The sequence below is a fragment of the Psittacula echo genome (genome assembly GCF_963264785.1).
Source record: "Psittacula echo genome assembly, chromosome: 1".
NCBI classification, from domain to species: Eukaryota; Metazoa; Chordata; class Aves; order Psittaciformes; family Psittacidae; genus Psittacula; species Psittacula echo.
In genome coordinates, this window is record NC_137735.1 from 10320863 (window position 1) to 10348773 (window position 27911).

The 27911-nt window shown below is 38.6% G+C and overlaps 1 protein-coding gene across 1 annotated transcript in view; it reads left to right on the forward strand.

Annotated features, from left to right (window-relative positions):
* HGFAC (HGF activator) overlaps positions 1–24351 on the forward strand; it is a gene marked incomplete at both ends in the record, with an annotated part of 43556 nt that extends 19205 nt beyond the window's left edge. Inside the window, 7 exons of the mRNA XM_080635679.1 lie at positions 11766–11940; positions 14227–14312; positions 15234–15474; positions 18124–18263; positions 20411–20551; positions 21608–21756; positions 24181–24351. Of these exons, the coding sequence (XP_080491805.1) occupies positions 11766–11940; positions 14227–14312; positions 15234–15474; positions 18124–18263; positions 20411–20551; positions 21608–21756; positions 24181–24351 (1103 nt within the window). The remainder of the gene's footprint in view (positions 1–11765; positions 11941–14226; positions 14313–15233; positions 15475–18123; positions 18264–20410; positions 20552–21607; positions 21757–24180) is intronic.
* Between the last annotated feature and the right edge of the window lie 3560 nt (positions 24352–27911).

Genomic DNA, 27911 nt, shown 5'->3' on the forward strand with positions numbered 1-27911 from the left:
AAAATTTGGCAGTTGACTATATTTGGTAGCACTAGATTATTGTGGGAAGTAGACTAAAAGTGCACACCCTTTGTTTGAGTTATCTACTGCTGTAATTTAACAGCACCTTTAGCCCAGTATAGTTTACCTGATCTTTAGTGGAACTGGTGGATCAAGGCAGAGAAACCTGTTTTTTGATGCCCACATGTTAGTTCTGTGTTCTTTCTTATTAGATGGGATACAGTTTTTGATATAGTTTCCTCCAGAAGACTTAACATTTCTCATTGCAGCGTTTAAATCTGCTTATAAAGCTTAATTGCATGCTAAATCCTCAAGTTATGTCAGTGGCTACTTTTCAAATACAGCAGGATTTAGGCATAAATTACAATAGACTTTTAGTCATATCAGTCTTTGATCCCATCAACTTACTCGCAATGTCTTTCTGAGTATATAAATCCCAGGGCTCATCAAAATTGAAGACAAGGTTCCCAGTAGCTACTACTGGTCACCTAGTTGTTCTGAGTGGATGGTGGGGTGAAAAATCGTGGTAATGAACAATGGAATTGGCATCTGGTATTCTTTTTTTCTTATTCTGATAGTTGACATGCTGTAGCCAGCTATTTAAGCTGGGGAAAGAAATGATTTGGGAGACCAGCAGTACATCTGGAATAACAAATAGCAGAACTGGCAAATTAAATGACATACGAACTGGTCTTGAACCTTCATTCACCAGGTACCAGATGAATTATGCAAAATGGGCTTGTGATTCTTTCAAGTCCTTCATAAGGAGCAATATTGTAGTGATATCTGGATTTTTGTGCTCTAGTTGTCCTAGGAACACTTGTGAATGCTGCTGCATGGATGTGGGTGAGGGGCTGTGTATGCATGATGCAAGACCTGGTGTCTGGGTTAGAGCTGTGCGCTGCTCATCTTCACATGAAACTGTTTTTCCAATTCCTATTTTGTTATCAGCTTCCCATGCCCAAAATGTGCAGAAACGTCCACCCAGCATGGCCTGGATTACAAATATCTGTATGGCAGTGTTATAGCTGTAATACTGGTTTCTGTCTGACTAGCTGAGAACAAGAAATAAGCAGGTGCTCTTTGATTACTTGAAAATAATCAAGCACACATTTGGTTTGCTAAACAAATGGCTCTAGATGCTTGCAATCCATCTGCACTCAGCTGCCTAACACCCCCACACAAAACGGGAACTGGAGAATTGTGTGTATGTGTCAGGGCCTTGCAAATGAGTTTAAAAATGAAAAAAAGCCTCTTTGCCAGGATTGAGTAATTCTAAATTAACTCAAATAAATTGGTGCTGGAGTCTGAGGACATGATGGTATCTTCACACTAGGGCCATGGTGTTCTGGTGCAAGCACCTGGAGCTTGTGCTCTGAGAGCACGCAGAACTGATTTTTAAATGTATTTTGGATTAATTTTTTCTTCAAACCTTCAATTTGATGCTGTGAGCACAGCTGGCTCTTTTCTTTGTTTTCCTTTTTTGCAGCCTTGTATAGTTTCCCTTGTCTAACAAGGCTGAATTGTGAGGTTACCTTTTAGTCTGAATAGCTTATGCTTATAGTGCTTGAAACAAAGCAAGTTACAGCGTCTCAAAATTTACTTTATTTTGAATTGTTCATTTACAGAGGCAACCCAAAGTGGGATGCAAACAAATGTTTTCTTTTGGTTAAAAAAAAGAAAAAAAATTCAATAAACAGTAAGTACCCTAAAATGTTATTGGGCTGTGATGTGTTTGAGGTCTCCCTGATGTCCCCTGCCCTTGACTTCTACAAAGAATAACCAGTATTTGTATGTTTCTAATGGAAAACTAGCTAATTTATCTTGATGTCACCCCCTCACCCCACCTCCAATATTAATAAATGAAGTGCCATCCTGGGTCAGTTCTTTCTATTACTGTGACTGGCACTGGCAAAGCAGAGAACAACTCCTAGTTTGTAGAGTCTACAGTAGGGTAACATAAGTAGCAGGAAATAACTAGGAATTCCTCTTCTGGGTTAAGGATTTTCTTTGCGGATGGCTGGACCATCATATTTGATAGACCTTTACCTGTTTTCAGTGAATTTGTCTAAACTCTTTAGAACTCCTTCATACTTTTCCCTTTCACAGCATGCCGTGTCAAGAAGTTCCAGAATTTAAATAGATGTGATGAGAAACAGTATTTTCTATTGTTAGCTTAAAACCTACTGCCTGGTAATTTCATTTCCCCCCTCTGAACAGTGAGTAACAGAGAATAATCATAACTTTTGTGATTTTGCAGCTACCTATTTATCTGTCCATTGTTCCTTTTTTTTGGGCTACAGGGTCCCTGTCAGTACTCCAAAATCATCTTTTCAGTGATCTTAAAATTCTCTTGCAAACAATCATTATATATATATGTATATATATTGCCAAGCCATTATCATAATGGCCATGCAGCTACTGGCAAATGATGAGCTGACTTAAAAAAAATATGGGAGGTGATAAAAGTAACACAGGAGATATCTATAAAAAAGGAGATTGATATACAAAAGACAGTTTCTAATATAGATTTCTATTCTTTGTGGTAACACATTATTTTCTAGCCCTTAAAGAAGCAACCTTCAGTACTAAAGAAAGAACTGCCATTTTAAAAGAAGTTCTAACACAGTTTATATGCATAAGATTTCACTAAAGTACAGTTTCAAAGAAAATCAGACACACCACCAACAAATTTGTCCCCAAACAATGCTGTTTAAAATTGTTCAAAAAACCATTGCAAATTAAGTTTAATTCATAAAAATTGCCCTTAAATATGCACTTATTTTCAGGAATAAGGATTTTGTATTAAGAGAGTAGTTGCATTCACTTCAGAGGCAGAGATATTGCTGAGAGAGAGCTGGATCCAGGCTTTAGGTGAAGATTCATAATTAATAATCCAACTATGAGTAGCAATAGCGATCTTGTAGAGATGTTACAAAAATGGCCCAGACCCAGCCACTTCGTCAATGATAAATGTGGAGAAGAAGTGAAGCCTGAGAAGGATGTGAGTGTGATATTTTATCTCTGGTGCAAGCTGGAATGGCGAGATGGAGTGGAGAGGGAATTTTTTGGGAGATGTTTAACTTCAGAAGTATTTAGCTTCATTGCAGGTGATAACTTGTGAAAAACAGTTATAAACATGTAATTGCAAAATCACTTTGACATTTTATGTTTCGTTGAACAGATAGCAGCCACGATAGAGATGCTGAGTGAATGTAGAGCACACACAGCTAAAGGAAGAGGAGGAGCTATTTGGCCAGAGGACAGATAATTCATTATAATACGATTTATGGAGATGTTAAAGGGAATTGGAGGGTGAAGGAAGGAGATGTAGATTTTTTATTAAGGGATTGGTGCTTTTAGGTTTCTGTGGTTGAAACCCCACCATTGCATCCACACTACTGGCCTTAGCTGATATACAGTTGGAAACAAATATATATTTTGCCCCATTTCCTGGGTAAAAGCACTTCCTTCTCCTTACCATTGCTTTGTTACAGGTTTTGTGTGTGGGGTGTCAGTAAATTTGGAGGTCTCATTTATGTTTTTAGGTTTATTCCTGATTTACTGAAGGGTATGTTACTGGGGAATCTTCATTCTGTTTAATTAGTTGCAAAGTTTTTCCTGAAACATTTAGTCTCTGTAGGTGGCTTGGTTGTGTTACTGTTGATCAGAGGAATAGTTGGTAGTCACATGTGGATAACTGAAGTGGGGTTTAATGTTACTTATTTCAATGGTTTTTCACCTTTCAACTGGATTTTTGGGTTCTAGAGTATTACATTGTCCTTTATGGCTAGCTGGGATTTCTTTCTGACCCATTTGTTGTGTTAGGACTCAGCAACAGTTCAGGGTGTGTTCTTGTAGTACTATTTGTGAAAATAAGATAGCCATGTAATATTTATTATATTAATGTGATATTTATTATATGAAATATTTAGGTAGCCATGTAACACAGTAAATCAGTGGAATAGATGAGTTATGGCAAATTTTGATGCTTTTCATGATTAAACTGAGAATGAAAAGAAAGCGAGGCATGGAAAGCCTGTTTGGATTTGTGTCACTGTGGCTGTGGATTCCAGTAGATGATAGATTTGGGAGCATTGGGAGGACTACACAGAGGATAACATGTTTCTACTTTTCTTTGGATTAAAGTTTAGGTAACAAGGATGTTTTTGCTAGTGTTTTGGTCATGATGAAGTATGAAGTTGTTGAAGTTATTTTTGAAAGCTCTTTATGTTTCCTAGTGTTTGAATTAGAGGGGTACCACAGCTTTAAAGAAAGTATGAGTTCGAATGCTAATTGTGGAAGGCTTATGGTTACATAAGGAGATGCGGTGTTGTATGTCAGAAATAGGTTGAAGATTTTTAGAAAAGGAAGATGACAGAATAGCTGAATATATAACTACATACAGGGAAAAAACCCTCCAGGCCAAATCATTGGGGGTTAAACTGGGGGAGTTTGAGGTAATAAAAGAAGAGAAAAAGACAGCAAACCCACTCTTTTAGTGGTTGTTTTACTGAAATAGGGTGTTTGCAGTTTTCTACTAATGTAGGTACTTTAGTAAAGGAAATTCAGCTCTGGAGGCTGGAGGGAAAGTTTTAAGTCTTTTTCTTCTGAAGGAGACAAAAGAAGATAATGAGTCTTTGCTGTATGGTTTGTTTACCAAGTTAACTATAATCTACTAGAATGCTTTTGGGTTAGTGTTTGATTCTTTATTTTCTAGGATCCCAGAGGAAAAATAAAGAAGAAATAGGGTGAGGTGTAATAACAAGGTCAGCAGATAGAAAAGCATCATTACGATTTGACGTGGCTTGGAGAGGCAATTATGTTTTTTGCTGGGGTAAAGTTTCACGGGTCCTCTGGGAGGTTGCATGAGGGTAGGGCAAGGGTTAATAAGGCAAAGATAATTTAGAGAAAGCCTTGGGCACTGTTGCAGAAATAGTAGTGGTGGGTTGGATTTTCATCAAATTTTGAATTATTTCATAATAATTCAAGTAGTGCTGAAGTTACATGGAGAAAAACTAGGTCTAGTAAACTATTACCTACAATGATAAATGGTAGGAGGGACTGGAAGATGAAGGAGTGAGGGAGCATGGCATTACCAACTAAGAACCCACCTCTGATTCATTGCACCAAGTGCCAATATAGCTGATGGTGAACAGGAAACTAGCAGTAAACGTGGCTTTGCAAGAAGATAATTATCAGGTGTCATTTATGGAGGTGTGCAATAATGGAGAGGTTACTCTGATCTCCCTGGTTTCTTTTTAGAGTAAGGAATCGTAATAAAGACTTTGGCTGATACAAAGAAAAGCACAAAGGTAAGAAGCACCATTTGAGTGGAGGATATGGATTAGTCATGTACACTTGACATCTTGCCAAATGTGGACTAGAGAAGAGAAAGCCACTGAGCTATACTGCTAGCAGTATGGCATACAGCAAGGATTAATTCTGTAAGGATTGAGTGACAAGGCAAATTCCAAGGAATTTCAAAAATTTCTTTGGACAGAGATAGCAGCAGGTTCAAGACCAACAAAGGACTTCCTTATTTTTGCAAATAAATGCTTTTTCCAGATGGTGGTGGACACTAAGCTTTCTGTGTTGCCTCCTGTGTTTCTTTAGTGGTGTGTTTTTTAGATAACAAGTCTTTGTTTTAATCCTACTATAAACTAACACAATTAATATTAGCAGCTATCAATATAAAGAAGCTGCTTAGTACTTACTGTTATGATAGAATGCCTGACTTGGCAGCAGTGTATAGTCATTGGATGTTGGTTAATTCAAAACCATAAAGGTTTTTTTTTGTTTGAGGCATGACAGTGGTGTCAGTTAATTATGTATTATAGAGGGTACATCTCTTGAAATGTGAGGGCACTGACATCTCTTAATCCACACAACCCTATTCTGCTATATAATTGTCAGTTAGGAAGGTGGCTGAAGGCACAATGTGGTAGAAATTGTTAAGCAGCTCACAGGCTTTCAGCAAAAATCTCCATTACATTGTTTGTCTCTCTCACTGCTATTCTCCCACCAGTCCATGCTGGATGCTTCAGGTGCTTCAGAGACCCTTCTCATTACTGGCTCTTTATAGAGCAACTGCTCATCCTTCACCAAAATTAATTGCTATACAACCTGTTTGTTTTCCTGTCTGGAGACTTATTGTGGGTCATACTCTTAACACGTAAGGACCTACAGGTATATTCAAAATCATAAAAGCTTTCACTATGAATTACCCTGATACTCTTGAAATTCCTGAAAGGTAGACCATGAAACAGGTTGTTTTTCTGTCAAAATAATATAGCACTGAGATTTGCTTGGTGCTGCTGGAATTTCTTTCCCCTACAAACTGACGACGTATTTCCTAAATACGTTACTCATTTCAGCTCTATATACCTATTTGATTGCATATATGACTCGGTAATCGTAACTAGTGTGCAAGAATTGAAGATAATCAATAGAAAAATTAAATGGAAAAAGAGCCAGTTGTTCCTCTTATCTAAGATATTTCTTTTCAAAGCTATAAGAAAATACTGGCAGATTTCATAGAGTTCCAGGTTTAAAACTCTAGATGGAGGAATTTAACTTATCCAGAAGGTAGATTTGTAGCTTAACTTTTGTAAGAAACATAAATCTCTTAATTTTTACCTCAGATGTTTTAATTACTTGCAAGTACAAATGTAGAAAGTTACTTTGAAGAAGAAATATATTAAAAATAGTCTAGATTCAGTGAATGGAGTCTGCTATCCTTATGTTACGATGCAGCTTAGGGAAACCTTCTGTGCTATATAAATCACTTTATTTTCACAGTCTGAAATCCATTCTTATTTTATATGGTTAATTTCTATTAAATTAAATTCATTACAAATGGATGCCAATTTTTCCACATTTCTGCCTATTTTCTGGCTCTGACAGATTGTTTATGTGTTTCACAATCAGGCTACTGTGTCAGCAGGGATTTGTTTCAGTGTTAGGTGCTGTCAGTCCAGAGGTTTTATTGCTATTCAAAAAACCAGGAGACAGGATGACTGTTTGAATAATTTGTTCTAAATTAGTGACATGCATTATTATTTGAATCATAAGTCCCACCAGGAATATTGAAATCTAGATAAACATTATAGATGTATTATTGAATTATATAGAAACATAGTTAAATAAATATATAGATTCCTTTATTCTTCAGTTGTGGTTTATGTTCACTAATTCTCAGACCCTGAAAGCTACAGTGCATGCTGCTATTTTCACTTTCACAGACATGTACTAGTGCATGAAAATTTGAAGTAATTTGTTTCAAGCCAGGAACAACCCAGTCCTGGGGCTGCTGCCATGCAATCTCCTGCCCCTGCTCATTTAGACTACATATTTCCATCATCAAAGAGTGAAAAAGATGGCAGCTGCTTTCTTCAGTGCAGTCAGTGCCCAGCTGGCCACCTTCCTAGATCTTTACAGAGATTTTCAGTGGGAAAGGGAACCAATGAAAGATAAACCAAATCTTCCTTGAGGTGCAGTGCTAGGTTAATATGGTTGTCCCTTAAAGCTCTCTGTGCGGTTTGTTTCATCGTGCATAGAATATTTACCTTATTGCTTTTGGAATACCTGGGGTTTTTTTTCAGTGTTTTATCTGATGGAGTGAGATGCCTGTAATAGCAGTCTCTATGAATACTGGAGACTACCTCTGTCAAGCATTTATTGCCTGCTCAGACTCATGGTTAGCTGCACTTGCAGCAGGAGAAAATGCAGCTTGCTGATATCGAAGACTTTTACTCCTTTCATCTGTGAGGGGATCTCATGGCTACCCAAGAAAGGAGATTAGGGAACTTCTGGGTGAACCAAAAAAAAGGTGGATTGAAAAATCCAAAAGACAGGCATCCAATGGGTCAGCTCATGTAGGAAGGAAACTCATACCCTTGCAAATGATGCCTTGGAGAACAAGACATCCTGAAATGCTGAGGCAATGTAAGCAGTAAACAATGCAAAGGCATAAAATTTCATTGCTTATTGCTATTCATTTTCACTGTTAATAAATGAAACAGGATTAGGTGGAAATATACATTGATAGGTGTATTAGAAAGGCTTCAGAGACTTACAAATGCTCTGTCTTGCAAACCAGCTGCTATCTAGTGAGTGCTTTCTCTGACCAGAGTAAGGGATGCAGGGCAAGCACTCAAGCCTTTGCCTCTGGAGCTTCCTGTAGCACTACAACAGGAGTGGACATGTGCTCCAGGAAGAGCTCTGCATGAAGGACGTTCTTCTAATTCCACCAGAGTTTTGCTTTAGTTTATGATTTTCTAAAGAATTCTTCCATTGTATAATTGATAATTCAGACACTGGAGAAGATCTTTGTAAAGCCAGTTCTAAGCAGAAGCTTGCGTCAGCTGATATAGAGCAATACAAAAAACAAAATTAAGATTGTATTTAATAACAATGTAACAAGATGGTCAGGGATAAAACAAAACATTACTGAATGAAAGAGTTACTTACAACTATTCCATCCAAGATCAGAACCATAAGGGGAAAAATGTATTTTTATTAACAGAATGAAACAGCCTATCTGGAAGGAAAATACCGTCAAAGCTCAAAAATATTAGCAAAATTGCTGATGAGATGTTTTGGAGAAAAGAAAATCTAAAAGAGACATCGTTTCCTACAGACAGACTTCCAAAAGAAACTCCTAAAAATGTTCAAGTATATAACTACAGAACTCTGAAGCAAGATCTGCTGACAAAAAGTCTTGTGAAGTGTTAGTAATTAGAATTAGTTGGATAACTGCTATTTCAGGTTGCTTTTAATTTTAAGCCCTCATATTGCTTTTTACCGAAAAATGAAAAGGCAAAGAATTGGTGTGACATGCGGATAAAATATGTCATCCCAACACAACTAGCATGTTTTATGTGAACTATTTAAAACTTTTGGATTTAAAAATTATTTCTAGTTTTAAATTTTTCTTTTCTTTTTTTTTTTTTTTTTTTTTTTTCCCTAAGAAATGAACAGTGGTGATAGTGACATACGTCTGCAGATTAACTTGAATCTGCATTTGCATCAAAACTTTCATCATCTGAAAGTTTAGGTTATTTCTACTCAGCATACTGGTTGGCAGTACCAGAGGGAAGCAAATGAACAGGAAAAATGCGTGTATTATGCTGTCCATTCCTTTCTTTCACTTAGGAAAATAAATATGTTTCAGAGTTAGGAGAAGTTGCACAAGCTATAAAGAATTGGGAAAGAACAATTCCCAGTCAGAGCAATCCCTCAAGAACTGCTGAAAGTAAACCACCTACACATCATTTCTGACAAAGAGGGAAAAAGAGATTTTTTTCAGTGCTGCAGCAGAAAAAAAGAGTATTAGAAGCAAAAGATCTGTACAGCTGAATTAGTTGCAGAGATTTTTTTTGAAAATTGTTTCTCCTGAACTATAGGTGATCTATTCAGCTTTGCATGTACTTCTCAATGGCCTTAGATGCATACAATGCCTTTTAATGAGTGGTGATGTGGGTACTGTGTTGATACTGCAAACCAGTCAAATACAGCTCCCTGGAGTAGAGAATAGACCAATGGAAAGCCACTAATGAAACAACTGTATTAACCTAGATGCTTCTCCACAAGATATGAGTTTAAGTCACTTTACTCCTGTGCCTAAAATATTGTTATAAAACTGAAAAGAAAAAAGAACTGTCTGAGGGATATTACTGTTCCTCTCAACAAGTGCAACATATAATCTAAACTTCTTAGTTACAGAAGGAGAACATGAGGGATGGTTTAGAAAGTGGCCAAATTCTTCCAGCTAAAATCTTCTGGCAGCTTTAGCAATGACTGGCAGATCTGATAAAGCAGAAATGTATTGGATTTTAAGCCTAACAAGGATGAGCACTTGTAAACACCATCTGCAAGATGTCCAAACCATGGGTATTGTGGAATATGGCCCTAGTTCTGCACTGAAACAGAATTTCTTGTTTCATCCTCATAAAAATAGTCAACTCTAAATCATTTCTGAATGTAATAAATACAGTACAAATAAAAATAGCACCTGGCACTTCCACGGATAATTGAAAGAATTTAGCATACAGCATGATAATGGTATTTTTGTGACACTGTTTCAGGCAAACAAAGCAGCATAACTTGCAACTTGCCCAGAAAATAAATGGCAGGGTTGCCAAGAAATAGTTACTATTGCTAGGGATACAAATGATAAACAAATTATTTTCTGGGAGCTCCTAGATTATGGTTGCTAAAATATGAGTTTGATTTAATGTTATACTCATAGTTACTGAAATAAAAAGAATTTGATTCAGGGTGCAAGTGGGAGAAAATGCTTCCTCATCATCTCACAAGTGTCTGCCAGGCCAAGCAAGAAAGCAAATTTTGCTACGTATTTGTATGCTAACTCACACAGAAGGACTTTCACCAAACTTCTTGACATCTATGTCTCAAATAGGACCTCCTCCTATGTTTTCTTGTGATTTTGAGGTCTGTTGATACACTAGTAACTTCGAAAAATAATTGACATCAGCAATTCAGTGCTGTGATTCACTATTTTAATGCTAGTTCTATGCCCAAGTTCGTGTGTCTCCTTGTTCTGTCAAAGTAAACAGATCTTTGGCAATAGCTGTCCACACTCTGTAGCATGATAGATCATCCTCATAGCGTGTTTTTCAACAGTCAGGCAATATCATGATGTTATATATTTAAGCATGTTTATAAGTTTAGAAGAAGATTCCACCAGTCTTGCAGATGTCGAGGATAACTCACACTGCCCTGGCTGGGATAAGAAGCCCTCTTGAGGCTCAAGTCACAATTAATCCTCTTTGTACATTAGATGGTTTTGTGTTTCCTTTGGGATACTTAGAGCGGTGTTTTGAGGTGTAGACTTTCTGCTTAGTGTAGCTATTGGTATACAAATGCATCCCCATATGTTTTTCAGCCATAATGCTGGTATGTGCCATTGATAGATCTTGGCAGCTGGGTATACAGGTCATAGAATATGTATGTGTCAGACCTATTTGAAGAAGTAACCCATCTGCAGGTGAAAAATAAATGTGTTTTAAATAAGAAAATTCAATCTACTATTCAAGGTTTTTTACAAAATTGATGTACGTGCAATATGTAGTCACATGTATGTAACATACATGGGCACAGTGTATATATATATGGGTATGTATGAGGCCATAAAAAGAAGTATTTTTCAAAATCACACCTTTTAAGCACTTGCTGGAAGGGCAGGATGGTTTTCATTACTTTACAACGCAGATGTCTCTGAGCTGGTTGACTTAAGCTCCCTTTATTGTCAATGGAGATTTCAGTCAATGTGGTCGAGACTGCATGGCACCATTCATCTCACCTTAAAAATGTCACTTAAAGCAGGCTGGATCAGCTTGGTGTTAGAAATGCTTGTTCCTCCTAATTGACTAAAGAAGGAGTTTTCAGTGATGAGCTCAGTTGTGTCTAAAATTAGACAGGAGGAATCCCAGCCATATTGCTGACTGTGCTGCAGATTGCTGACTAAAATCTCCCATACGCAGTACAAATTTTAGGTTTAATTTTCTGCCTGTTGAATAGCTGTTCGTGCATGTGTTAAACAAGCTAACTCACTACTAATTTTAAACAGGGTTCTTTTTCAATTAAAAAAAATGCTCATTTGTTGCATTCAATTCTTGTGAAAGGTGAAAGGCACTACAAAGAATTGGGCCCACTGTCTCTCATATGGGACCTCATCTGTGAAATAAGTATTTAACATGTAATTTGCATTGATTCCTGACCAGTGTCTTGTATTTTGCCAGTACCCAATCATCGGTGCTATGTTGGCAATGGCACAGAGTACAGAGGTACAGCAAAGACAACCATTTCTGGACACAGCTGCTTGCCTTGGAATTCAGACTTGCTTTACCAAGAGCTTCATGTTGACAGCGTTGAGAAAGCAGTGCAGCTTGGCTTGGGGCCATTCTCTTACTGCAGGTGAGAAAACTTCTCATTTGCCCTCTGTTTGTAAATCAAGAGATGGATGTATTGTGGAAGCGAGAAGGGCAGGAATCTCAAGGCAGGTGTTATCCCTGCCTTGGAAAAGCTAGACTGACTTAACAGCCTGACGCAAGGGATGCAAGTGTACAGAATACAAGATCTAGTAGATAGGCTAAATCAAGAGTCTTTCAAGAGAACTCAGATACAAAATAATGTTCGAAATTCCAGGTCTTTCTTTTTCTTTTTCCCTGGGATTTTTATTTTATTTTTCTCAAGTGAGACCATAGTGCAAAACCTTCAAATTGTTCATAAGTGACTATGCAAAAGGGAAAAGAAATGCAGTAGCCAAATTGAAACGGTTAACCTTTTATTTCTAATTCTGATATTGTGAAATACGTAACATAAAGGAAAACATTTTCAAAAGTTAAAAGTTATTTGAAAATGAAAAATCAAAGCACTGTATTTCCGCAATTTTGAAATGGGATGCCAAATTTCTTTCCTGGTTTTCTTCCAAAGCAAAACTATTGCCAAATAAGATTTGACAGTGTTTCAATTTTGATTGCACCACGTATCAATAAACTGCATTTCTGATGAAGTTTTCTCTTCAGCTGTAATGAAAAGAGCTTGTAGTAGGTAGGTTTGTGCTTTCTGCTCAGTGACTTTATGTTTCCCCTGTCTCTGAGGTCTTCACTGTATATCCACAAATAAAGGAAATGCTCCAGCTTAGATAGAATCGTGGAGATGAGCAAATGCTGGGAACAGCAAACTTTAGATGATTCTCCTTAAATTACTGGTTCATGTCTAGATTTTAGTGTTGTGGGATGGGATTTTTTTTATTTATTTATTTTACTTTTTCCCCTCATATGGAAGTTAAACCAATATTTCAGGAAAATCTGTACTGCACTTCCTAGTTTGTTTGATGATAAAAAGCATATATGCATGCTGAAAGTAGCTCTTCTACTCCTAACACAAACTGAAAATAAGCAGTTCCTACACCCTCCCTTAACCCAGGTCGACTTCTTTTCCAAGGCTTGGTTCTGATCCAAGCACTTAGGTATGAGATTCATAGTGTCCCAGCACCATGCGGCAATTTACCAGGCACGTATTTTATGCTTTGATAAAACTTGATCCCTTTGATTTGCATCATTTAAGCACAATATTCACTTGCAGATTTGAAATGCAGTGAACAAAATGGTGTAGGAGCTGATGTGTTCATGTTCTGCAGAGCTGAGAAAAAAGCTTTTCACTTTTTTTGTCAGCTTGTTATAATTTCTGGGGATATCTCTGCTGCACTATATAATCCTGCAGATATCTTCTTCTTCAAACAGTCTAATTTAGAAACATTGTTGGTGGAAGATGAGTCAGCCTGTGTTGCTGCTTCAGTTCTGAGAATTTGAAAGGGCTTTAATCTTTTTCTGAAAAGCAGTTATATTAAAAAAAAATATATTGAAGAACCTTACAATAATAGACAGTGCTTCTGATAAATCCAGCTGAAATTAGAAGTACTGTTTATCTGCAGCCCTGAAGTGCCTTGTCTGTTTTTCTTGCTGTCTTGAACATCTTTCTGCATCTTCAAAGTTTACCTATATTCTTGGAGAAGTAAACTGGGCAAATTTCTGGTTACTTATAAGGCATTGATAGAGACAATTAGGCTGTACCAGGGAGAAACCATAGCGGAATTAACCCAAAACCAGTTTAATACCAAGGTAACAAAGGGCTAAACTGATATTCCTTTTATTTCTTTTTCTTTTTGAGGAACACAATATTTTTGTTTCCTCAGACTCTCCAGGGAATGTGAACCTGAGCTTCCCAAATTCGTTTGTGCTAGCTATTCTTGTGATGGATTTTCTATGAATCTACCTGTGTTGGAATTTCCTTGCTTAATAAAATCACCTAAAAAAGGAACCTCTCCCATGGGATTTAGTCCTGAAAATAGCTGAGCTGCTATCTGTTAAAGCACTTCAGTGTGGGCTGTATTTAAACCATGTGAACATGTTCATGCATCCAAATACTTGTAGGCAAATTTTACAGGTGTTTAGTCATGTGTCTGTACTTCAGGTCCTAGAGAACCGTAGGCTGGGTTGCCTGTAAGCATGATGAACTCTACTGAAAGGCTGCGTTTAGGGGTTAGCAGGTGTTTCAACACTTCGTCAAGTGGCTCAAAACCTGAAAGTCCTGTCAGTCCTCTGCATGGTGCAAGAGGAAAAAGCAGAAAGCCTCTGGGAAGCTTGGAACAATGCTGTGTTTAATGCTTGTAATTTACTTTCTCCCTGAATTAATTAGAAATCCAGATGACGATGAGAAGCCATGGTGCTACATCATGAAGGACAACAGTTTGTCTTGGGAGTATTGTGATATTCCATCTTGCGGTATGTAGAGGCTCTCTTAAAACCCATGCTATGAATGCATGAAGAAAGGTTAATTGATACTAGAACAAGCTTCCACTGTATAATTTTGAATGTTCTACTATTTCCAGGAGTGTTGAATATTTGATTGGATTAAATCAAAGGGCAACAGCAGGTTTCTTTTGCATTTTTTTGAGCTGTGATTTTTGTTCTGAAATAATAATGGTGTCACACTATTGCTTTCAGTCACAATCGTCCCAATATCACCAACTTTTCTGCTAGAACATGCAAGACCACAGAAATGATTGATGCTTTGGTACAAACTGTCATCACTCAGGGAATTACAGGCCCAAAGAAGTGAATGGGCCTCTGTAAGCAAATTGAAGGACTGGAGCCTGAAGCCATAATGAGACATAGCGTTTAATTCCAAAACCTGAGGATTCTGCTCTTCCCTAAATTAATATTTAGCTGTTGTTAATGTTGTAGCTGACTTTCAGAACATAGTTGTAATCTAAAACAGTAGCTTATAAAGTACATCCTTTTATTTTCCTTCTTTGGTTCTAAAGTATTCAGTAGACAACGCTAACACAAGGGTCCTAGTCTTTGCTATTGCAATGGCAAAGCTCAGTGGAGATTCAACAAATGGAGATGTGATGTACCATGCATTCTGTTGTGCCTCCTCGGGTAGTGAAGGTTGTATATCTACTGGTAAATGAAACAGTGTCTGGGAACGTTCACAGCATTTGATTTACTCTGGTGCACGCATAGCCAGTGTTGGGAATAGACATAGTTTTCAGTCTTGCAAGTCGCATGAATGAGATTCAGTTGTACGTGAATGTTTAATGATAATTTAACAAACCTCCCATTTTAAAATGCTTATAAAATTTCCAGTCCTTAGAAATCACAAGGATTTATAGTCTGATGCCATATCCCTTTATATCTCAGCAAGCAGAGAAAGGAAGCCACTAGTTCCAGACAATGTAGATAGTTTTGCAGTTACCAGAAGATCATGCGGGAGAAGACACAAAAAAAGAAGTTTTGTGAGACCTAGGATTGTTGGGGGATCTTCGTCCCTGCCTGGATCTCATCCCTGGGCAGCAGCTATATATATTGGAGAGAGTTTCTGCGGTGGAAGCCTTATTCAGACTTGCTGGGTTGTGTCAGCAGCACACTGCTTTGCTAACAGGTAAACTCATCCATCAGCATGACAGTAGGTCCTCTCCTCCTCAGAGTCATTGCTTGTGAGTCACAACAAACCCAAACAGAAACAAGTAAGAAAGAAGATGAGATTATAAAAGACCAATGTTTCAAAAGGAGTTTCTGGCCATTTGGTAGCCATTTATGATCTAACAAATAGCTTGGAGTCCCATTATCTCATAAGCCCATATCTTGTTGCTTAAGGAGTCTCAAAGTAGCTAAATGACCTGATTGAAGGAATAAGGTAATGCAGAGCAGGACATAGAATGGAAGCTTGCAAGAGCAGGAATCTGCAGGGGGATATATCTAATTCTCTTCTCAGTTACTTTTTTGAGTGTTTATACCTGCTCTGAGATATAACAGTGATGACTGCTCACTGCTGTGGCTGTGATGGCCAAGCACTGATTTATTAGAGACAATAAATTACTGTTGGTTGACACAAATATAGTGGGTTGAGCTTTACAAAAAGCCACAGGGAAGAACTAAACTGTTAAATCTTTGAGGCTGATTTCCTTGAGGGGTGTTTTGTGGGTTTTTTTCATTTATTTTTTTTTTTTTTGGTCTCATGTGAGACACCGGAGAGAGTATTGACCACAGGATGCTCTCACTTTATTCTAAATATTGCACTTCATACAATTGCTGAACAGTTTTCCTGATTTCCATTTAATCACATAGATGGGAAAAAAACATTACATCATTTCATACCCGTTGTTCCTTTGCATAGTAAAGAAGCCAAGAGAAACAGAAAATCTTGTGCCAGAATGCATACACTGATAGCTTGTAGAGCTAATAATACCATTGTGAATGCTGTACTGAAGCATTTGGATCTCGAGCCACAACGCATTTGTTTTTCAAATGTTGTGAAATAGCTACTAACTTTGGCAGCTATTCAGGACATTTCCACCCACTTCCAGCTGGTGGTTTGGTACATACAGATTTTCCATAATTGCTGCATTGTAATTTGCACTCTTTCTTACGTTTAGTACCTCTGTTAGCCACAGTTTCTACTGGTTTCCGCTAGGCGACAATAGATACCTGTGCAGATAACTTCTTTTTTGTTTTGTTTTGTTTTGTTTTATTTCCTTCTCTGTAACCCCTCCTGTTTAATTTTTTTTCCCTGAATGAGCCATCTGTAAGTCATAGTAGAACTATTCAGTGCCTTTAAAATCTCTTCTAAATACTGTTCCGGGAAGCACTTCTACTCTGTTTTACAGGCCCCAAAGTCTGATTTCTGAAGGGGTTGGTTTGCCACTGCAAGAACACTGAGAAAACGCTAGCCTTTCATATAGATTGAAGAAAGTTTTATTGTCCTCTTGTTTTCCAGTTGTAAAAAAATAAACTTTGTATTTTCCTTTTTTTAAGGAATTATAAGCATAGTGACTGTTGCAGGGTAGCTGGCGGCTCAGTGTGCTGCAATTAGACAGAATCTCTTTCTTCTGAGTACATTATTGTTGATCATTGCTTCGTGCTCAGCACTGGAGGAAAGTCCACAGTTCTTTTGTACTTTTGATTCTGATGGACACTGCTGATGCACAGGAATACAAAGAGGGCAGCTGCAGTGATGTTAACCACTCTACGTTTGTGTATGATGTGTGACAGCAGGTATTTTCTACTTCTGCACTGGAGAACAAAACATATGAGTGCTCCAGTGTTCAAGACACTTGCTAACTAAATTCATTTCAGACTTATGCACACGTAAATTAAATTAGTTCTAAAACAAGAGTGAAAATTTAATTCTGTTGCTTTCAAAGCTAGAGAATTTACTCCTTTTCCTGAACAGCACTGTTTTCATCCTGAACAGCACTGTTTTCACCCTGATTATTCCCAAATGTTCCTTTCTTCCGAACTGTTGTACTGGTTCTTACTAGTTTGCTGTCCTATGACACTGGATATGAAAGAACTGTGATCTTTTTAAGGTAAACAATCAACGGCTAAAAAAGATGGTGTGAACTGCAAAAACTGTATTCATCTCTAAGTGTGGTTTTCCTCATCAGATCAGTGTACTGTTGGAACCTTCATCCACCAAGATGATTTTTGTTCTAGACAGGAGATTTAACACAGATCAATCTAATCTCAGAGCAGAAGTGGTGATAGCTTTTAGGTGGAGGCTGCCCAGATGTTCCTGAGCTGTCAGTTTGCCAGCACTTTTAAAATCTTGACACACGCCTGTGATATTTTTAAGGGCTTGGTTTCCCAGAGAAATGAGGTATCCACTCTGACTCATCTTTTGGTCCCCATTCCTTCCCCAGTAATTCTTGTACACATTGGCAATATCTGTCCAAAGTTGTCTCCATTAGGTTTCTAGAAGAAGAAGTGTTTATAGCCCTCAAAGGTGCTTGTTAGCCAGACAGCAGCTGACAGAACCTGTGATTGCCTTTTCTTTCTGTGGAGGAGCAACAGCCTTTAATTAGGTTAATCAGGACCCACGGAGCCTGGGACTCACTGTAACATTAGTCATCTTTTTCCTAGCCCCAGTAGGTAGGAAGCCTGGTAAACAGGTCAAGGCATTATGAGAGGGCAAATAATGGATGTGGTGGGGGGCTGAGGTTATAACACTTCAAGGGATATGCAGCCATAGGAAAATAGTTTTCATTTGTCCTGCTAATCACAGAACTGCTTGTTCTCTTTTCTTTTACAGTCCACTAAAATCCACTATTACAGTAGTTCTGGGTCAGCATATATTTAATAAAACAACCGATGTAACACAAACGTTTGAAATAGAGAAATACATCTTGCATCCTCAGTATTCTGTGTTCAATCCTATTGAACATGATATCGGTGAGTATTTCCATCCCACAGTTTTATTATTTACTCGACTTTGTCTAAAGTTTAGTTGATTTGTCAAAAAACTGCCTTCATAGCAGAAAAATCAGAGAATCGTAGAGTAGTTTGGGTTGGAAGGGACCTTAAAGATCATTTAGTTTCACACTCTCCCCCCGCACCCCCTGGCTATGGGCAGGGACAAATCATAGCTATTAGGAGAGGCTTTCAAGGGCAGGGGATTCTTAGTTCTACCAGAGTTATAACAGCATCTGAAAGCAAGACAAATTCAGATGAGAAATAAATTGCAATTTTTAACTAATTATGATAATTAGCTTTTGGAGCAATTTACCTAGATGCATGGCAGATTCATCATCACTTCAAGTCTTTGTGCGATTAGGCATTTTTTCAGCTGAACCAGAAACTGTGGGCTTGATGCAGGAATTACTTGGTAAAATTCTATTGTCTGTATTGTATAGAGGATCTGACTAGATGAATATAATAACCCCATCTGCTCTGAAAATCTGTGTTACTAAGAGTCATTTTTTACACTGAGAGAGATTTAAAAATCAGCTGTCTTATCAGTCAAAAGTTAAATGCCCTTCTGATTGACCTTATAATATTAGTCAGAATGACAATAGAACAGCAACTTGCTTCTTATTTTCTGCTCTGCTCTTGTGGACGGTGGTACATCACCCCAGGGTGTCAAGCTGCATGAGCACTTTGTCTATGAGACTATGGTATTGGGGATGTTTTAGGTGAAGCATGTACTGGCTTTTTTGCTCCTGGGTGGTGAATATTTTTTACTCTGTAGCAAAAAGCATTCAGATTCCGTGTTGGTGGGAGCTCTGTCACAACGTACCACGAGATGAACTGGATGCGGGGCATTACTCTGCTCTGACATATCCTGGTGCAAGCCATTGTTGACACTTTGAGATCTCCTAACTTTTTAAAGTACATTGAAATTTGGAAAGCCTCACAAATGTGCAGTATCCAAATCTAGGGTCAGCTGAACATGGAGTGCCTAAGATGAGCCCAATTGCAAAAAACAGGCAGGTAGAAACTGGGGGAGTATGGGGAGAAGATGTGGGGGCATGTTTTTCCCTGTCAGTGATCTCTACTAATGCAGCAGAAGAGTTATTCCCTGCTGAAAATGCTTTTCTAAAGGAAACAACTACCACGTGAGTGTTTGCTGGGAATTTCAGGGGATTCGGGAGCAAGCAGACTTGGTGGGGAAGAAGAAGTAAGTGGGGAAGAGCAAGCTGCTGAGTATTCGAGCATGGTTTGTGTGGGCTTCTCAGCTTGTGAAATGCTCTTTACGTGTTCCACAATGGCCAAAAATTGTAGTCAGTAGAGAAATAAGACTAATAGGTGTATCCATCTCATAGCTCTGTCCTCTTTGCCTAATGTGCCTAAACCCAACATGCTGCTCTTGTTACACCAAATACAATGACCCTTCTGTTGCTCTACAGCCAAGCACAGGGGATTTGATGCAGGGGAACCAACATTTCTCCTATTTTTGACATCTTTCAGTACCAGGCTCATGATGCTGCACAGCTCTGCATTTACAGTTTTCAGCCCCATGGAGTGATAGTAAAAGTTAGAGATTGTGTAGGTTGTGTAACCCTTTGTAGCTTTCAGAAGCTTGGTTTTGAAATATCCTGATTTTTCTATTCCTTAATTTTCAAGATGTTGAATTTTGCTGAACTTCTTGATAACAGAGCATTAAATACACCAGCTCTTGCAGTAATTATTTTTCAAATAGAGTTGGAATTAGGCAGGTGGCCAGACTTTTAGAAGCAGTGAGCACTTTCACATCCCACTTATTTCAGCTGAAAGTTGTGGATATGTCACTGTTATTTAACTTTAAGGTGGGAGGAGACATATGTATTTTCTATCTTCTCTACAAAGGCAGTGAAGCAAAATCTGCTCAGTGAGCACAGCATAAAATAAATATTCCCACAAGGGGAGTAGCTGAATCTTTCAGCCTTCAATTTGTGGTGAAATGAGGTGCTGTTGAGATGAGCCTGTCTGACTTTGATTGAAATATCTTAATTAAGAGAGGCTTGAGGTATAATTAAAGTTGTATCTGAGAACCATTGCTGCCAACCCCATTAAAGAAAGGGAACAATCAGTTTATTCCTCCTATATTTTCTGTTCTGCAGCTTTGATTAAGCTTAAGAAGAATGGCCAACGTTGCGCCGTCAAGTCCCAGTTTGTTCAGCCCATCTGCTTGCCGGAAGGTAGCACTGTTTTCCCTGATCAGTTCAAATGTCAGATTTCTGGATGGGGACACAGGCATGAGAGTGAGTAAAACGAGAGTTGGTGTCTGTGTAAAAAAATTATGATAACTAAAAAATAATGCTCAAGTATGTGTTATATAACTGATAGTTTAGTGAAATATTTTCCAAGAGACTTCTGGTGGGAATCTTTGCATGCACCTTCAGATGTTTACAATGTTTGCATTTGAAATAGTCATCCTGAGCTTCCTTTGTAGTTCTTGGAATTTGGAGTGTTGTTCCTTTGACCAAATGTTTGTGTTTATTTTAGGATGAGATGAGCTATGAGCTAGCTAGATCTCCATGGACTGGGAGGGGAGCAAGTGGCTTAGTTATAGGTTCAAAGACTTGACATGTTAGTCGAATGAGCCTACCTCTGGTTTCTCAAGGTAGATACCAAAAACCGCAAACCAAACACAATCAGCTTACTAGGTCTATAATGGAGCAGATCTTTATCTTCACAAGTAATAAACTTTGGAAACATCTACAGGAGAGGGTCAGATAGACTTTGGACTAAGAAGTGCTTACATTCAGCTTGAGAAAGGTGGAAATATACATCCTATCCATCCAGATGAGGAATTTCAGGATTTTGAACCTCCTGCTTTGCTGTGTTGCTTTGATGTGCAGATGGCAGAGACTGACGTAGACAGATGAGAAAGATGGGGGAGTTGGCTGCCTAATTTCAGTTAGAGATTTAGTATGAGCAAATGTCTTGATCTAAATGTGTACTGTAAAGGCAAAAAGAGGTAATGGAACTTTTAATAAATTGGTGATTTAATATCATATCTGGAAAGAGGAGAAGACAGGAGTTCTGAGAGTCTCTAGAAAATGAGAGAACATGAAGTGGATTAATGACTTGATGTAGAATACTGTAATTTTAAACAGCATGGAGTCTGACTGAAGGAGTAGAAAGTGATCTGATCATTAGAAAAATAATTATGTTTTAAAGAGATCCACCACACAATATAACTGGGATGTGCTAAGTGTGTTTATATGTTCTATTGTGCAGTGTGTTTCCATGTCATGCTCTTCACATTCAATAAAACCCGACTTTCTTTTCCTCTCTGGGTTATTTTTTTCAAGATGTATCTGGTTATTCAGATATCCTGCAAGAAACACTGATTCCAATCATTCCTGAGGAAAAGTGTAGAAGTCCTGAAATTTATGGAACAGAAATCACTGAAAATATGTTCTGTGCCGGCTACTTTGATAGCAAATCTGATGCTTGTCAGGTAACGCTGTGAGTTTTCTCTGCTGATAATGGGAATGTATATTATTGCCAGAAATGTTGCAGTGATACAGTGCTCACTTTTGACATTAAAGTGCTCCCAAAGAAAAGAAAGGTTCCTAAAGAAAAGACAACTTATGTGACTGCACCACCTTGTTTCCATCTTTGGTTTGTAATCTGTTGTCAATTAAGTTCTACAGAAGGGCAAGACCTTCAGGGTGTTATATTCCTCCTACCTTCATAAAAGGTCATGGCTGCACACTGGAGGGTGAGTTGCTTTAGCCCCTGGCTGAGCTTGCAGTGTGATGGCAATGGCTTGCTGGCCAGCTCCAGAGAAGTTGTGGGAGGCCAACCAGCATGAACCTGTGTGGAGCCAAATCCCTGAGCTGCTTTTGCCTCTTACCTGAATAGAAATAAGGATACCTGTATAGGAGGTGGAGAGCAGTGGTGGGGTTTGGAGGAGGAAGGAGCTGAGGTTAGTATAGTGGGTGAGATTTAACGGTATAGAGTATCAGTCAATTGGAAATGGTGTTTCATGACTTCAGTCCTTCATGGAATGACCTCATGCTCTTACTGATTTGCATGTCTTTTTGAATTATGTCACACCTTGGCTCTGAATAAGAGTGCAGAATTGTTGTGGTGATAGATGAAACTATTTTTAAATGAAGGATCAGATTAGTCCTTACATAAACCTTCAGGTTCTACCTAGAGTTCATTCTGAAGGTTATGCTCTATTAAAATAAATGTGGGAACAGGCAACACATAGCTAATAGATGGCAGTGAGATTATGTAAAGCAAAGAATATAATGTATACTGTGTGCTGGAATCCCTATAGAGGTCATAAATGTGTCCAAAGAAAGGCGTCAAGAGTGAAATAGCAGCAGCCAGTGGTGGCTCAAGGCTTCCAAGCCAAGGCTGGGAATTAATTCTAGTTATTGGCTGCAAGTGTTCATGCTCACCAGAGAACTAGAAGCTACCTTCCTTGGCCAGTTTTCCTTGCCTTATCCAGGAAGTACAAATACAAGATACAGCACTGTACCTGATTCTCACTCCCTGCCCTGAAAAAACACAGTTGAATCAGGAATGAGAGGCAGAAAGAAGAAAGAAGAGGGAAGGAGAGGGAGCTGCACAAGACAAATAGTCTGGAGAGAGTTGTGAAGTCTGAGAAACAGTGATGAAGAGTCACTGATGTTGCTGAAGAGCAGTGCTCATGACATGAAATCATGATTAGTGAATAAATAATTCACTTTTTTTGATGACAAGTCTGTTGGCAGACTTTTAGTGTGGTCTAAGGACAAATAGCATAGACCTCTAATGTCACAACAAATATAGCTGACCTTTGAGTTTTCTTAATGTATGCTTAGGAAATTAAATTATAAACCATCTGTTGTGTATTAAAATACTTCAAGACCAAGCAAGAGCAAGCAGATAATGTGTTCTGCTTGATTACTTTTAAAGATTTCATTGGAAACATTTTTGTTTAATCAGTGCACCAGATACCAAAATTGCCATCAATAAGACGATCTGTGGAGAAATAAGCTAGTTCTGAGAAGTAAATTGATCTCAGATGTAAGATTTCATTTGATGTCCCTCATTTACCACAGAAATGTCCTAGTATAAAGGCAACATAATTTCCTTACCTACTTTGCTCCCAAGGTGTTTTCTTTTTAAATAGGAAAAACAATGTGTGTCTCCTTAGTCTCCAACAAATAGAGTGCTGGTTCCTTTCACCAGTACTGTTTACTAGGTCACATTTTTCTTCTCATTTCCAAGACCTTCATTTCTGTAGAAGTCAACCTCAGAGCAGTGTGTCATCAAACATTGGTTTGGTCTTATTTTCAGTTTATGGTTTTACTGACTAAGTAAATGCTTGGTAGCATCAAATTCAACAGATGTAAGAAACCCCATATGCCACATAAAGTTATAGCATCCCACAGTCACATGGAGAAGTGTGTATGTACATGACACCTTTCTTTGAATGATGAAATCATGAAAAGTTCCATGATCTCTGACAGTTGCAATAAACTGCATTGAGAAACTTGCCAAATATTCTCTGCCTTGCATAATATGCAGGACCCATATTACAACATAGCCTAAGCCTCAAAGACCTCATTACTGCCATTGAAAGTGACCTAAATCAATCATACGATTCACTAGGTGTCTGAATCAAAAAACATTTCAGGTTTTTAAACAAAATCTGATATTTTGACACTTTCTTTCTATGCAGAATTAACCCCCCCCCCATTATATTAGAGGTACACCTAAAAAAACCCCTTTTTATAATGAAACTTCAATAGACCACTACTTCCATATCTCCTTTTTAGTTAATATCTCATATTCAAACATTCTTAATTTAGGACTTTCCCAAACTGATCTTTTCCTACTGTTTTTTATCAAATTATACAATTTTTTTTCACTTTTAACACAGGGAGATTCTGGTGGACCTCTGGCCTGTGAGGAAAATGAAATCTCTTACCTCTATGGGATTATCAGCTGGGGAGATGGCTGTGGCAGAGTCAACAAGCCTGGAGTTTATACACGAGTGACAAACTATGTAAAGTGGATTAATGAGAAAATAGCCCCTCGAAAAGCTAGTTGAACACTTGAATATGTTAACCTTTGAAGCAGGGTTCGGGGGTCTTTTGGTTTCATTAAAGTGGCATAAATATTGTACTATAAGCTGCAGTATGGTAACTGTCATGGTAATTCTTAGCAATTCCAAACCAGTGCTAGAAATGAAATTCCCTCCCCTCAGAAATGATCTCTTGAATTTCAGGTTGAGAGGCGCCAGTAGATCAAGGTGAAGGTGCTCTTCAGCTAGCTGCAACAAACCAGTTCTGGGGAAAAAAACAGGGGGTTCAGGTTTTGATTCAACCAAACATGTAAGCATATTTTTATGTTCCACGAACATAAAATCAGAACCATGCTTCAGAGCTCTGCTGAATCTGGTGTGCAATCTTCCAGCAAGGTTAATGCAATGGTTTCTGAGAACAGAAAGCTTGCTGAATAATGTTGGGAGTCAGAGCACCTGATTTCAGGCCGATAAAGTCAGGACCTTCTGCAGACTGTGAGCTGCTTCTTGCCCTGAGGACAGCAGTGGAAACACTTCACCTTAATGATAAATGCCTAAATGTTTCTTCACTTTGACAGTGTTTTGAAGATGTCTTAGGTTTTGTATTAACAGGCTGTTCAACTGTTTAGGTAATTCAGAAAGGAGGTTTTTCTTAAAAGATTTTTAACCTGAATGGCTGGGGGAGCAGCTCAGCATTTTCGTTGAAGATTTGGTGATCTCATAAACCTCAGAATTTGCTGTCATGGTCAATGGAATTGTTATGGGAACAATCAAAGAAACTATTACAGTATATAGCCACTGAGAGGCTGTGGATTCAGCTTTGTTAACAAAAAAAGGTAGAAAATGATTCAATAAAAAAAAATCTCATTGTATAAAGAATGGAAAATTACAACTTTTATTTTTTATTATTATTATTATTATTAATATAGGGAACCTCTAGCCAGGTCAGATGTGTACATTTGGAAGTGTCGATGTGAAATGTATTTCTTCTGATAATGAACATTTTGAATTCTCCTGTTGTTTCAAGCAAAGCTGCGTTTTAAGATAGATAATTTTGGTGCCTAGTTACTCAGAGATATGTTTTATTTTGTAGTACTGGCAGCATCTTCGTGGGTTCCTTAGTTGTGATAAATGATTTCTGCAGTTAAAAGAAGCTTTGTAAGGAAAAATAACCAAAACCTGAATTTGTTTAAGTACAAATGTATAACAAAGTTATCTAGATAAATGATGTAAACTGTTGAATAAAAGGTTTTACCCTCTGTTTCTTGGACTTAATCTGTTACGTATAAAGTTACAATTAGATCTTTGAATCTCTCTGTAGGTTGTTCAACAGGTTGCAAGCTGGTAGAAAAAGGACACTTTTCTGTGCTGGAAGGCATCGGAAAAGCTCTGCATAAAGGATCTATTTCATCTGGTGGTGCTCCCAGTTTTATGCAAGCATTGCACAAGTTTCCAGCAGGCAGTAAGTGCTTGGATGTGATTTTCAGCTGTGAATACCGCAAATGCTCAGATCAAAGTCTTCAGTTCATTTTTCTGAAGCACTAAACACTAGCTTGAGAAAATGAGATCCACCTCTGGGGTTTTGACTCCAAAACAAGCTGAAGACTCTTGTTGTCTGGCTTTGCCTTCCTGGCCGTTTGCAGTATGAGCCTGGCTTGCTTAACTCCATAAAATGAATGCAACTGTGCAACAAGACTAACAGTACCTGCTGCTGAAAGACAAGTATCAAATCACCATGAAGGAACTATTTACTCTTCTTTGGAAAGGATTCATTTGGAACAGATTGCCACAGAAAGCTTATGCCATTCTGGACATCCGTATCTGTTCTGTGACTTCAGCTTCACTTTGAAATTAATATCCATCCCCTGTATATGCTTTTAATCTGGTGTGTTATATGTATTCTCTCAGTCTTCTTTTGCTGTAAAGAAGGCAGCTGTTTGATAGGAAAGGTGTTAGACTGGTGTTTCTGATACATTGTGTAGAGCTTTTTAGCTGTCTCATTTTCAAAATCTATGCTGCTCATATCAGCATACAGCAACATCAATACAATCAATAATACTTATTTTTAAAAACATATTGGACGTTCATAAGTGAAACAGTCTATTTTCTGCCCTCAAAGGTCTAAATGATAAATCTGCAGTCAATACTGTCATACTTTAATGCATTAAAATTAATTTGTGGCATTGATTTGGTGGAACCAAAGTTCGTTGTTTAAGTATCTGCTGTACAGAGACTAACACTGGATTAAATCCATAAAGCCAGCCTAGGGGTGGCAAGTAAACATCTAGGTTAAGCAAGAGGTCCTTACCTGACCTCTCACACCCCTGACATTGACCACATTCCTATGGGGCACTCTAGCATCTTCTGCCTCCTGGCTTTCTGTGGAGCATTACTCCATGGAAACTTGACCTCTGTATTTTTTTCTTCCCTTTAAGTGCTTATGGCTTTGGTTAAAATGAAAACCCAACCTAAATTTCCTACTGAAATTTTATCTGGTATTTTTCCTAATGCTTACACTGAAATTGAATTTGAATGCAAAGCCAGTTGAACAAACCCCTCCCTAATTCATTATGAAACACACTTAAAAATGGTTTTATTAAATTATATGTTATTCCCTGCAAACTGACCGACTCAAAGGGAAGAAATAAATGCAAACATCTAAAACCCCCTTCTATTATGTTATTGAAAGAAAAATGTGCTGTATAAAAAAAAAGCTGAAAAAATAATTACCATCAAATAAGATGCAGTAGGAGTATTTTTAGAATAATGGACTCTAATTAGTCCATTGCTCGTTGAAATAAATCCGAGGACATCATTAACACATCTTATTCTATTAATTGTAGCTGCTCTGGGTTTGGTGTAAGTGGGTTGTTATCTTGTGACAGTTGCATTGCAAAGAAAAGGGGGAAAAAAAAGGGAGTATTTTTATTCGGGGTAGCTGGCTGCATGTCTTCTGGGAGGCGACGGGAGCAGTAATTACGGGTTTTGAAAGAGGAATTTGGGCATTGTAAGAGGGCTGAGGGAAAAGGGGTGTTTCGGCCCCCGGCGCCAGGCCCCGCTCCGCGGAGGCAGAGGGCGCATAGATCCGGTCCGGGCTTTCCCGCCGCCCCCAGCCGCCGGCCTGCCTCGGCGGTCAGCAGCAAAGCCCGGAGCGGGGGTACAGCGGCGGAGCGGGGTCGCCGCCTGCCCAGTCAGGGTCGCACCCGAGGAGGTCGACGGGGCTGCCGTCGAGGGGCTGTGGAGCTCCGGGTGCGCCCCTTGTACTTCCCTCTACCGACACCCTGCAGGAAAACCAGACATAATTAATTAAACCCCAATATCGCAATACAATACACGAAAAAACGACGAGGGAAAAACTTCCCGGGACCCCCTCTCCCTTCAGCCAGAAGCTGCCCCGTCCCCTGCCCCCTCCACTGCCCGGTGGGGCCGGGGGCGCAGAGGAGGGCAGGGCCGCGCTGGCCGCTCGCCCGCGTCGCTCCCTGTGCCTGTGCGGGGACCTAATAAAGCTATTTTGAAAGTGACCCCTGGTCCAGAGCGCGGGGAGGGAGCAGCGAGCCGGGCGCAGCTGTCCGGAATCATGACTGAAG